The 14,238-nt window shown below is 42.2% G+C and overlaps 1 protein-coding gene across 1 annotated transcript in view; it reads right to left on the reverse strand.

Moving 5' to 3' along the window:
- The window catches only part of LOC122558893 (interleukin-17 receptor E-like), a 68,877-nt gene that overhangs the window by 37,124 nt on the left and 17,515 nt on the right, over nucleotides 1-14,238 (reverse strand). The window contains exon 2 of the mRNA XM_043707809.2: nucleotides 8,807-8,822. Coding sequence (XP_043563744.2) covers nucleotides 8,807-8,822 — 16 coding nt within the window. The remainder of the gene's footprint in view (nucleotides 1-8,806; nucleotides 8,823-14,238) is intronic.

A 14,238-nucleotide genomic window follows, 5' to 3' on the forward strand; every position in this document is an offset into this window, starting at 1 on the left:
AGGTTCAATTCCCGGCCATCGCAGTGTTGCAGTTTTGAGGTGGCATGGTGGCTCAGTGGTTAGCACTGCTGCCTCACAGCACCAGGGCCCTAGGTTTGATTTCAGCCTCGGGTGACTGTCTGTGTGGAGTTTGCACATTGTCCCCGTGTCTGCGTGGGTTTCCTCTGGGTGCTCCGGTTTCCTCTCTCAGTGGAGAAAGTGAGGACTGCAGATGCTGGAGATCAGAGCTGAAAATGTGTTGCTGGTCAAAGGTATGCAGGTCATGTGAATTGGCCATGTTAAATTGTCCATTCTGTTAGGTGCATTAGTCAGAGGGAAGTGGGTCTGGGTGAGTTATTCTTCGGAGGGTCGGTGTGAACTTGTTGGGCTGAAGGGCCCATTTCCACACTGTAGGGAATCTAATCAATTGAGAGAATAAAAAGGACAAGTCCCTTTCAGACTGAGGAACTGCAGTTTAATGAAGCACATTATTTGGTTATTGTTGTCAATATCATGGTTAACCACAGCCAGAAAATAAAATTGGACTTATAAGAACTTGAAACCAAATATAAGTCATTGAAGGAACTTAATGAAGGGAGAGAATGCAAACGACAGTCAAGCTGAATTCAGTCAAATATAATACTGATGGGGTCGGATAAAGATTACTGAAAATATTAAAGAGTGAGTGTAGAGAATGGAATGTGAACACGGGAAAGATACAACTCGCAAAAGAAAAATCCAGAATTGAAGATGGAGCTTGTTAGTTGATTTAGCGATACAGTTAAAACTGACCCAAACATAGCATTAACATAAGATGCTTGTGGAGAAAGCTGAAAATTGATGTCCCCAACTTTACCCCTTGCAATGCCTGCTTTTTGCAGTCTAAAATCAAGCCTAACCTTGTCTACAACTGGGCTTGTGGAGAAGGCTCAAATCACAGACACTTCCAATCTGGACTCACTGGCATAAGCACCTTCCTAGAACCTATTCAAGAAAACAATCCGCAGATACCTTTATTAAAGACAAAATGGCCTTCCTTACAAGTACACACCAGATAAAACTTACCATGCCATGGGCCAAGATACAGTCAACAGTAAAATCGGAGCCCCTTCTTTTTGCCGTAGACTTGTCCAAAACCAAAAGCCATGCCTTCTTACTCGTTGGCAACTTCAAAAAGCCAAGGTCCTCAAACCTTCACCAGTCAGCAACATATGGCACCAATGATTTTCACTTCATGAGTTCAGCAACTGGATCACCATGTTCAGTTCCAGAAATGTAGGATCCTATTATTCTCAGATCATTGCTCAGCCCGTCTTCATGTCCAAACATGATAACTGTTCTTTCTCTCACCCAATTCATCTTTCAACTACTCAGCCAATGGACCAATAAATTTAAAATGCTTTTATCTAAACAGCTAGCTGCTTATCCATAAGTAGATTGCTTGCCTGGAAACTGTAGAAAATGTAGACTTATTTCAAGCCATGAACATCCTGAAGAGAGCCTTTGACATGGTAAAGCAGAATTGCTTCATGCCTACAATTCTTTTCAGCAGATCATGATGTCGTGTGAGATGATGCTGATGCTACACTTCTCTCAAAAATTAGGATTAAACAAAAAGGAAGAATTTCTGACTGCTGATGCTGATGATGCTGCTGAACTCTGTGCTGCACCAGCAGATGACAATCAGCGAGCCTGCTAATTTTCTTCTTGTTCTCCATGGACCTCCAAGGTCCCCTGTGTGGCAGTGACCTCCAGAATCAGAAGTCAATATGTAAAAATGTGTCAGAATGCCAAGCATGCACACGCAAACCAACTGCACGCGTGCACATCTTAGAGGGAACGTGGATGACAGTACTGTTGTGGAAGCAGTTACAAAGGGAGCAACTTCAGAGAAGCAGCTGAGGAAGATGAGGTGCAGACAGAAGCTCAACCACCCACGTTACCAGAGCTCAAGAAGATGGGCTATTTTCAATAGGCCACCAATATAAACGAGAAAGTATTCGAGTCACTGGCTCAGCTTTCCAGTTGTGTGGAGAAAAAACAAGTGTCAAGGATAAAGCATCTGTCTATGAAAACTATTTTTAAAAACCAACTGATGATTCACTATGGTCACCAATCTTTCAAACTGCATATTCTATTGCCCATATTTTGATTCTGGGCAGTTTTACAAATAAAAACAAGTTTTAGGATTTTGAAGATCATTTTTGCTCTCTTTTTAAAATTGGGTAATCGGTGGTGCATACAGATATTAAAAAAATACAGGCAACACGCAATACATATGAGTACATACAATAAGAACAACACATTGCCTGCCATCTTGATATCAGGAATGCCAAAAGTTTACATGGGCCAAGAGGTTTTGAAATACATCGTCTGTAAATAATTTTAAGTGTTTTTCTTAGGGCTTCTCAGTTTAAAAATCACTTAAGATTATAATGGAAAGAAAAAAGGGAATAAAAGACTCCACACAGAAAATAATGCGCTGTCAGAATTGCAAAAATTAACAATTTCATTTCCCAGAGAAATAATATTATGTAGTTGTGAAATAAGAGTTGGCCATGAACTTGTCTTTACCTTTATTGACCATGAGAGGGCGACAACAACCAACTGTTTTATATAATTTTCCAATGAACCTGTTAAGATGATGCAGCCCCTCTAGCCTGCTCTGCAAGTTGGATCATGAGTGATTCAATACTCCTCCACAGTCACTTTCCTGCCCTTTCCCCATCATACATGATTCCCTGACTGACCAAGATGAGACCATAAGGAATAGGAATGTGCCATTCGGACACTTGAGCCTATTCTAGAATGCTATGGCAACCAAAGCGACAGCTTCCTGCAGGAAATGTATGCGGTCAGAGATGTTACTACACATCTCTGGACCGTGTGGGTCTTGAACCCAGGGTCACTGCACCACAAAAGCCCTTTTAAAGCTTACTGCAGCTGGGGTTTCAAAGCAGTTTCCTACTCACGGCCTGAGTCTGCTTAACTTCTGTGATCAGACATTTTCAGACTTGCAAGGCCATTGGTTTCAACCATTTTTGAGGCCAAATAGAGCAAGGAGAGTGAAAACCAGCATAAAAACGCAGGTAAAAGATCCATAGAAGAACCCCCAGTTGTGTAATATGGCCCATCAACACATTATTCAAAACAAAGAGAAAAGATATTTACTATCTCTTATAACCTTTAAGGCACACAGAACCACGACAGGTCTTCAGAACTAACTCAGGGAACGAGCCAAAAAGCTAAACTTCAGAGCTATCAGGCATTAGTCATGAAACTAGGAGAGCTTCCATTGTCTGCATTCACATTATTTCCATTTTCAATTATCAGACAGATTTTTTTTGAAAAAGCAGAAGCTGGCATTTCAGGCTTGGAGAGCAGTAGAAGTCACGATTGACGTCATTTGTATGAAGGTAAGAGGAAGGTATACTTAACAGAGACATTCATTCAAAACGCTGCCAATAGAAAACATGTGGATTAATTGAGTCTCTATTGATTTCCATTATTGATAGGGAAGAGAAAACAGTGCTCCTCTCCATTGTGACAGATACCACTGTAAATGTACAAAAGAGATAACTTAGATTTCTATAGCACCTTTCATGATCTCTAGGCTTCCTAAAACGCTTTCCAACCAATGACATACTTTGAAGTGTGGTCACTTTGATGACTCAGCTAGCTTCCACAGCAGCAGAGAGCTAATGACTAGAGGCTTCATTTTTAATATTTTCAATTCAACCTGTTCAGCAATGTTATTACTTACATGTGGAGCAGGTGGGTCTTGAACCCAGGCCTCACTGATGTGGTTACAGACTGAATTAACAGAAAAAGGGTCAGACTGCACAATGTAATTGGCAGCTTTGCAGCCGTCTGCACTAACCTGAACAAGACAGTGGATTGGACCCAATGGGAATTAATCCACATGATTTTGAAGCACGCATCAAACTACCCAGAAATCTCAATGAATGAGAAGTGATTGCGAGTGCGGCACTTTGCTACTCACTCACCATCTTCGATTTTACAGAAACCTCTGTCGATTCTCAAATCACAGGCAATTCTCTGCTCAACGTGGCAACAGTCCATATCACATTGATTGGAGCCTGGCCTGACTAGAGTTAACTCTTTCTGCATGTCCAGCAGGAGAGGGGTTCCTCAGAGAACACAACACCCCGTTTTCCATGTGGCTTCAAAGCCTATGTGAAGCCAAACGAGCACGCTCGACTTCATTCTCTTGTGAGACCACGGAGAAGGTTCCACTGGGAATACAAGGGGCTGGATTTTCCAAGGACAGTCTGCCCCTTTGTACCTCATGAAGGCAGGGAGCACTGTATTTCTGACAGGAGACACCAATCAGAGCTCCTTCAGAAACATGGCACAGTGCTTCCATTCGGACACTTCCCTCAGTGCATGACAAAGTCCATGCATCAGCTGATCAGCTGGCACAGAGCTTCCCAGCAGGATGTGGGTGGGAAACCAGGTGGGTAGAAACTGGGGTGGGGTCAGTTGGGCAGCACTGCTGAACTCCATAACCTGCTCCTCTCGCCTTGATAACCCAGAATCGCTTATTTGTTATGACACAGGAGACAATTCAGCCCATCGTACCTGCACTAGCTCTTCAAATATCCATCAGTACCTAGCGCCAATTTATTGCCTTCACCCCACCCCCCAATATCCCTGCGCACCGTTTCTATCAAGTAATCATCCAACGTCCTTCATCCGCCTCTACCACGTTTTCCAGGCAGTGCATTTCAGACCTTAACTACTCAGTGCGTGAAAAGAGGTTTTTTCTCACATCACCATTGCTTCTTTTGCACATCACGTTAAGCCCATCTCCTCTCATTCTTGCCCTTTTCACAAAGAGGAACAGCTTCTCCGGAGCTACTCCATTCAGCCCGTTCATAATTTAAAAACCGATATCAAATCTCCTCTCAGCCTTTGCTGTCCAATTTCAAAAATAGGAAATACTGTCAGTCAGTCCCTTGACAGCATTTCTTCAGGTCTATCTGTACTTCCAGAAACTTGGACAGCGAACTTCACACATCAGTTGCCCTTGGCATAATCCCTATTCTGATGCCCTGGAAAAATTTGTTAACTAATATACAGAACTAAACAATAAAACAATTCAGAGCTGTAGGAAGTGTCAGGGTCAGTTGATTTGCTCAACAAAGCACAACAGTACAAACAATTTACATCGGTATAGCTAAGCCTCCTGTCTAGCATGTCACCGCAACGGAGCCAAAATAACTGCTACAGTTTCCATAAATGTTTAACCCTGGAGTATTTTATTAACAGAGAATATCTAAACATTAACCAATACTTCATCAAGTCATACTTGTGTGTAACTTTAGGAATCGAGTAGAGTTAATTGTCAACAGACCATTTAACCACACTGTTCTAGCTAGCTGCATAATAAGGAAAGTAGAGAGCTTTCAACCAAACAAGAGGGTATAAGGATTCATGCTTAGGAAAAAGTAATAAATCAAGGGATGAAGTTAGGGCAGGACAGCAAAATACTAAAGTGGAAAATGAAAATCAGAGAAGGGACAGAGAAGAATATAAACTAAAGATGTAGCAGCAGTCAAGACTAAATGGTATAAAGTGAAAAACGGACAACTCCACAACGACAAGGACGGATTCCAAATTTCGAGGAGTAGGAGTTATTCGAGAAGAATAGGAAGCTAAGTAAAAGTGGAGGGGTAGCTCTATTAATCAAAGATGGTATTGGTGAAATAGTTAGAGATGACTTCAGTTCAAGAAATCAGATTGTACAATCAGTTTGGGTGGAGTTGAGAAACAGTAGCGTGAAAACATCATTTGTGGGGAGGTTCTACAGGCAACCTCTCAGTAACTATGGTACAGGAAATATGATACAAGAAGAAATATTGGATGCTTTGTGATAAAAGAATGGTAATAATTAGTGGATGATTTGAATCTCCATATGAATTGTAAAATTCAAATTGGTAATTGTAACCTGGATGAGGCGTTCATAGAACACTCTAAAATAGTTTTGGAGTAGCATGTTTTGGAACTGACCAGAGAGCAGATTATTTGAGACTTGCTCTTGTGTAATATGACAGGATTAATTAATAACCTCAGAGTAAAGGCACACCCGGGTACCAGTAATTGTATTATGATCCAAGTTAAAAATCCAATTTGAAAGTGAAAGGTGGCTGTAAACATCATATTTTAATCCTAAATGAGAGCAACTCTGTGGGTATGAAAGCTAAGCCAGACAAAGTGAACTGAGATTTTGGACTGGCAGACAGATCAGTAAAGAAGCAGCGGCAGATTCTTAAAGGGATATTTCAGAATAAACACGTTCCCAGTATAAAGGAAAAATCCAAGCAAGGATCCACAATCGGCTTCTGCTAGGAGTCCAGATGACGGCTGAGCCCAAGGATGTGCCGTTGATTTGTTCATATATTTGATTGTTGAATGTGAAGTGTGTTGTGAGGCACAGGTCCAGTAGTTTGAGTATGCCGTCTTTGTTGATAGGTTCAATGTCCTGTTGTCTGTTCTGTATGTCCAGCAGGTTGGCTATTGTTTCTCTGGCGAGGGTTTTGTCCATAGAGGTGAACCATGCCATTACAATGAATGAGACCATGGTTTCTTCCTTGCCTATGTATATATTTCTCATGATGTCCAAGAATTCCTGTGTTGACTGTATAGAGTGTCTGGATCCACTGATCAGGTGTTTCAGTTTCTGCTGTAGTTCTTTAGCCAGTTTGTGTGATGGTGTCCCTGGTAGTGATACTATGGGTCTGAGTGGGATGTCTGGTTTGTGCACTTTAGGTAGTCCATAGAATCTGGGGGTGTTGTTGCTTTCAGGTTTCTATCTTTGTAGGTCAAACCTGGTTATCTGTCCGTTTCTTTGTAGGTTCCTCAGTGTGTTGTTTATCCTATTGGTGAGCTGTGGGGTGGGGTCAAACTCCCACTTTTGGTAGGTGTTGGTATCTGCAAGTAGTTGTTGCGCTTTTTGGATGTAGTCTGCTTTATCCCAAATTCAACCCAAACTCTGGGTCAGATAATGTGGATGACACCTTTGTAATCATCAAAAACACAGAAATAGAGAACTCACACCGGATCATCAGCGCCACACTCACAGAAATCTGATTCACTAGAGAGGAAGAAAAGGACAACCAACTCCCATTCCTGGTCATGATGGTACAGAGAACACCTAACGGAGAATTCACCTCAAAGGTATACAGGAAAGCCACACACACAGACCAAGTCCTAAACTACGAAAGCAACCACCCCAACACACACAAAAGTAGTTGCATCAAGACACTATTCAAAAGGGCCACAACACACTGCAGTACACCAGAACTGCAAAAAGAGGAAGAAGAACACCTATACAATGTATTCACCAAAAACGGATACCCGCGCAATTTCATCAACAGATGCCTAAGGGAAAGACTATGGAATGAGGACATGCCGCAACCCAAAGGACTAGCCACACTACCATACATCAAGAGCATTTCCGAACTGACAGCCAGACTACTGCGACCACTAGGACTCATAACAGCACACAAACCAACAACCACTCTCAGACAACAACTCACCAGAATGAAGGACCCAATACCCAGCATGAGCAAAACCAATGTGGTGTACAAAATCCCATGCAAGACATTACATAGGACAAACAGGAAGACAGCTAACGATCCGCATCCATGAACACCAACTAGCCATGAAATGACACGACCAGCTACCCTTAGTAGCCACACATGCAGATGACAAGCAACATGAATTCGACTGGGACAACACTACTATTATAGGACAAGCCAAACAGAGAACAGCCAGGGAATTCTTAGAGGCATGGCACTCATCCACAGATTCAGATTCAATCAATAAGCACATCAACCTAGACCCAATATACTGCAACGGACAGCTGGAACTGACAACCGGAAGCGGCAGATTCAAACCACTACAAATGCCGGAGGAAAGATCACAGAAGCGCTTCACAGGAGGCTCCCAAGCACTGAGGATGTCACCTAGACAGGGGACGAAACGTCTGCAACAGAAATTCCCAGCTCGGCGAACAGAACCACAACAACGAGCATCCGAACTACAAATCTTCTCCCAAACTTTGAAGGTTACCTTTCATGAGGTGTATAAATACAAATACTCCCTGCCTCAGAAGGTAGTGGAAGTGGGGCTATTGATTATATTTAAGACAGATATGAAAATATTCTTTAGCCAAGGGAATCAAGAGTTTTTGGGGAGAGATGGAAATGCGGGATTCAGGAAAGGGCTAAATGTTGAACTTCTACCCTGAATTCAGATATAGATATATAGATATACTCACAGGTATAACTCTTGAATACAGTTCACTGACTTCTGATTTTTTTAAAAATTCCACCCGATGCCTTATTCCCTCCCAACATGTACCTTCATTTTTGCTTCCATTCTGTAAAGTTCTTCAAATATATGTTTGCCTACAAAATCCCAGAGAAGTGTTGGCCCAGAAAGACTAAATGCCACACTTCACTACCTATTGCCAAAAGTAAACTGAACTATATAATGTACTGGAAACCATAATCTAACAACAACAAAATTAAAATGATTTATTATCCATGGAGCATCAGTCCCAGGTTTTTGGCTGCAATATAATTCTACAAAGCCCAGCCTACATTTTGATGAACTGCACTGTCATGACATTACAGGTTTGACAAGGAATGCATTTACATGCATACTTAGAGAAGACAGGGAATAAGCAAGTGCAAACATTTTTAACATTTATCAAATTCTTTTGACCTTTCTCATAAGAACAAAAAAATTTAATTGGAAAACAAACAATTAGGCAAAGATAAAATAGAAAAATACCTACCTATATCAAGGGGTTGCTGTGGAAAAAGAGCAGAAATATTTGTTTTAGTCACTTCACCACCATATTTCACATTTCAAATTTCAAATAAAGGTAACCGATATTGATAATGAAGCTAAAAACGAAAAGAACTGAAAAATCAGAAACAAAAACAACGTTTCTTGATATTGAAGATATTTTGTCAATTATGTCACATTTATAAATGTATCAGTACGTATGTGCATTGGAAAATGTAAAATGGAGTAAAGCTTATTACCTTTTCATTCAATATAATCCTTATTCAAGCGTAAAATAAGGTATTCTGCACACCTTATTACAGGAGACCCATGCAGTTAGAGTGAATGGTTTTACGTTATGAAGCACATTCCTGTACCTTTAATATGACGTTTCAAAACATTAACTTTAGAATCCTCGTAGTTCTGGCAAATGCAGAACTAAAACAAAAAATTTCCTGATCTAAGCCCCCATTTGTAAGGTTGTACTTGACCACTATGACTGGTTCCTAAATGTTACCGAGTTGAGAAGGTTTAATAAGAATCACTCAAATTGTAATACACTGCACACGGTCTCTTGTCAAACAGGATTTGTGATTTGCAGAATTATTTCCTGAAAAAAAGATTTTGTTTTCTCTCTGCCAGAACTACAAACACAAAACAAACCCAGAAGGCAGCCTACGTCCCAGCAAACTAATGAAACTTAGTGGAAAAGGTGTAGTTGCTTGGGCGGGACAACATTGTTTTTTTTCTCTCTGTTATTGTCACTGCATTCAACTAGATTTCCAATACTCATTGAAATGCTTTGATCATGCACACGTTAGACAAATTAGTGAAGTGTTCATGAATCAATGTCTTTTTTTTAAGATTAGATTAGATTACTTACGGTGTGGAAACAGGCCCTTCGGCCTAACAAGTCCACACCGTCCCGCCGAAGCACAACCCACCCATACCCCTACATTTACCCCTTACCTAACACTACGGGCAATTTAGCATGGCCAATTCACCTGACCTGCACATCTTTGGACTGTGGGAGGAAACCGGAGCACCCGGAGGAAACCCACGCAGACACGGGGAGAACGTGCAAACTCCACACAGTCAGTCGCCTGAGGCGGGAATTGAACCTGGGTCTCTGGCGCTGTGAGGCAGCAGTGCTAACCACTGTCTTCAAGAGACTAAGTAAAAGGAAGAAAAATATGAAAAGTTGGGAGAAAATGAAGAACACAGGTGACTCAGCCACCTGAGATGGTGATTAATTGAATTATATGCAACAGGCAGGAATGCGAAAAGCTCATACAAACCATTGACATTGAGTTACTCAGTTGTATCGAACAAAATTAGACAGACCATCCAGCATCAGCAAAAGACACTGGGAATTACAGAGGCACTCACAGCCTTGTTGACCTCCAAAGCCCTCTGTACTAACAACTGGGGGCTTGTGTCAAAAATTGGGAGACTTGGCCAAAAGATTTGTCAAGCTACAACTTGACAGTCATTGTCTGTAAGGTATGATTCATGGAAATTGCCCCAGAGATGGAAGTGCAGTGGTGTGCTTTTGGGAGGGACTTCCCCGGAAGTACTCAACATTGACTCCAGACTCCATGAAGACTCATGGAACCAGGTCAAATGAGGAAACATCCTGCTGAATACAACCTACCTGGTACTAACATTCTTCCCTTCCTTAAAATGCAAAAGGATGGTAAGTCAATTTTCCCTAATGTTGAACATCAATGGAAGCAGCATTGATGACAACAAGGGCAGAGAAGGTAGTCTGGATGGGGACTTCAATGTCCATCACTAGGAGCAGCTCAGCAATATAACTACAGACTGCACTAGCAGAGTGCTAACAACTGGCTTTGATTTTTATGTCATCATTGTCTACAGGTACGGTGCCAGAAGACTGGAGGATAGCAAATGTTGTCCCCTTGTTAAAAAAGGAGAGTAGAGACAACCCTGGTACTTTTAGACCAGTGATCCTTACTTCGGTTGTGGGTAAAGTGCTGGAAAAGATTATAAGAGGTAGGATTTATAATCGTCTAGCGAGAAATAGGCGGAATACGGATAGTCAACATGGTTTTGTGAACAGGTGGTCATGCCTCACAAACCTTACTGAGTTCTTTGAGATGGTGATCAAACAGGTGAATGAGGGTAAAGCAGTTGATGTGGTGTATATGGATTTGATAAGGGTGCCACAGTAGGCTATTTCTCAAAATATGGACACATGGGATTGAGGATGATTCAGCGGTCTGGATCAGAAGTTGGCTATCTGAAAGAAGACAAAGGGTGGTGGTTGATGGGAAATGTTCATCCTGGAGTTCAGTTACTAGTGGTTTACCACAAGGATCTATTTTGGGGGCCACTGCTGTTTGTTATTTACATAAATGACCTAGATAAGGGCATAGAAGGATGAGCTAGCAAATTTGCACATGACACCAAGGTCGGTGGATTTGTGGATAGTGCCGAAATATGTTGCAGGTTACAGAAGAACATAGATAAGCTGCAGAGCTAGGCTGAGAGGTGGAGTTTAATACAGAAAAGTGTGAGGTGATTCACTTTGGAAGAAGGCGTACGATGTGTTAGCTTTTATTGGTAGAGGGACAGAGTTTCAGAGCCAGGAGGTCATGCTCTTTTCCAGAGATGCAATTCACACACATCAACTTCTGCCATCAGTTAAAAGCTTATTAAAGCCAGGTGACCCCCTTTGAGTCAAAAGAGACCCCGAACATCCCCTTTATACAGGTCAGTTGGTAATACTCACAGATTTGCTGGCTACCCACCAACACCCCCCCTCACCCCCACCACCACCACCATCATAACTACATGTTACCCCAGGCACAATGGTAGGATGAGATCATTCTCTGAGATAATGCAAATGTAAATGCCCTAATCCTGGGAATCGTTTTACATACGATTTCCTGACTTAGTGATTCGCCAAGACAATATAGGTGTGATATGTCCTAGCTTTGTGGGATGGCTATGAAAGTACTTCTGAATGAAAGGGACTAAATTAGAGTTGAATTTGATAATAGTAGGGGAGTAGTAGCAAATGACTGTCTAAATGGAGTGGGAATCGTCCGCATTTCTGCATGAATGTCGTCTCCATCCACTTCGAGAATGTTTAGTCAGTGCAGTTTAACACTTTAATATTACATTAATGTCCAGAGAGATGGTCCAATTTAACCTTTTAACATTACAGCCACTGTACAAAACTCAGGTGTGGCTGCACTTGGAGTATTGCGGAGAGTTCTGGTCACCACGTTACAGGAAGAATGTGGAAGCTTTGGAAAGATTGCAGAGGAGAATTACTAGGATGTTGCCTGGTATGGAAGGAAGAGTCGAGTGTGTGGTGCTGGAAAATCTCAACAGGTCAGGCAGCATGCGAGAAGCAGGAGAATCGACGTTTCAGGCATAGCCCTTCATCAGGAATGCCACCGTCATCCCTGATGAAGGGCATATGCTTGAAACATCAATTCTCCTGCTCCACGGATGCTGACTGACCTGCTGTGCTTTTCCAGCACCACACTCTCAATCTGATCTCCAGCATCACTTTCTACTGGTATGGAAGGAAGGTCTTATGAAGAAAGCCTGAGAGACTGGAGATTGTTTTCGTTAGATAGAAGTTTGAGAGGTGAATTAAGACATATAAAATAATCAGAGGATTAGATAGGATGGACAGTGAGAGCCTTTTTCTTCGGATCGTGATGGCTAGCACAAGGGGACATAGATTTAAACTGAGACGGCACAGACAGACACGGCATAGAGGTAGCACAGTGGTTAGTACTGCTGCCTCACAGCGCCAGAGACCTGGGTTCGATTCCCGCCTCAGGCAACTGTCTGTGTGGAGTTTGCACATTCTCCCAGTGTCTGCGTGAGTTTCCTCCGGATATTCCGGTTTCCTCCCACAGTCCAAAAATGTGCAGTTAGATGAACTGGCCGTGCTAAATTACCCGTAGTGTTAGGTGAAGGGGTAAATGTAGGAGAATGGGTCTGGGTGGGTTGCTCTTCGGAGGATCAGTGTGGACTTGTTGGCCCGAAGGACCTGTTTCCACACTGTAGGGAATCTAATCTAATAGGGCAGTACGGTGACTCAGGGCAGCTCAGTGACTCAGTGTTTATCACTGCTGCCTCACAGCACCAGGAACCTGGGTTCGATTGCAGCCTCAGGCAACTGTCTGTGTGGAGTTTGCACATTCTCCCTGTGTCTGTGTGGGTTTCCTCTGGGTGCTCCGGTTTCCTCCCACAGTCCAAAGATGTGTAAGTCAAGTGAATTGGCCATGGTAAACTGCCCATAGTGCTAGGTGCATTAGTCAGAGGGAAATGGGACTGGGTGGGTTGCTCTTCGGAGGGTCGGTGTGGACTGGTTGGGCCTTGTCTAATCTAAATAGAAACAAGTTAAAAACAGGTCAACAGAGAATGGGGCTCCTGCTGCCTGTCCGCTATAAAAGTCTTGATTAAATAACTGTGTTAACCTTCAACCCCTTTCATAATGAATCAGAGCTGGCAACCATAATGCAATGGGCAGAAAATGTGAAACAGAACAATCACACTAATGGAGTAGAAACTTATCGAAGGTTGGAGTCAAGGGTCAGTGTGGACTTGTTGGGCCATAGGGCCTGTTTCCACACTGTAGGGAATCTAATCTAATTAAACATTGAAAAGATGTCAGAGGTAGGTTCTTTACTCAGAGAGTAGTAGGGGCATGGAATGTTCTGCCTGCAACAGTAGTAGACTCGCTAATTTTAAGGGCATTTAAATGGTTTTGGATAAACATATGGATGAAAATGGAATAGTGTAGGATAGATAGGCTTCAGATTGGTTCCACAGTTCGGCGCAACATCGAGGGCAAAGGGCCTGCATTGCTCTGTAATGTCCTATGTTCTATGCTAAAGGACAAAGCTGCTGATCAACAAGAGGGAACTTCAGCCTTACCAATCTACCTGTAACAAATGTATCTGTCTATCACACAAACCACATGGGCTATCAGCAGCCGAATTGTATTCAACCACAATCTGCAATCTAAGATTCAGCATATGCCTCAATCTCCCATTCACACCAAGCCAGGGATCAACTCTGGTTCACAGAAGCATGCATGAGGGCACGCCAGGAGCAGCACAAGGTATACGCAAAACGAGACATCAACCTGAAGTTACACAACAGCCAAATAATGCCAGCAGCAATTGATAGGCAGAGCTAAATGATCGCATAATCAATGGATTAGATTTAACCTCTGCAAAAAGGGAAGAGTAACAATGAATTTTACATAATTGTGCCAATAGTTGCTATTCACTGATCAAACAGATTCACACACCTTTGAATTAGGTCCCCGTAATTCTTAAACACCAAAAACGACATTAGCTACAAAATGGAATTGGTACACATCATTGAACAGTATGGTGTTGGGATTGTAAATGTCTGGATACTTTCTCAGGCATGCCATTATTG

The sequence above is a fragment of the Chiloscyllium plagiosum genome, unplaced genomic scaffold (assembly GCF_037043375.1).
Source record: "Chiloscyllium plagiosum isolate Xiang-an unplaced genomic scaffold, Cpla_swu_hap1 HiC_scaffold_14, whole genome shotgun sequence".
NCBI classification, from domain to species: domain Eukaryota; kingdom Metazoa; phylum Chordata; class Chondrichthyes; order Orectolobiformes; family Hemiscylliidae; genus Chiloscyllium; species Chiloscyllium plagiosum.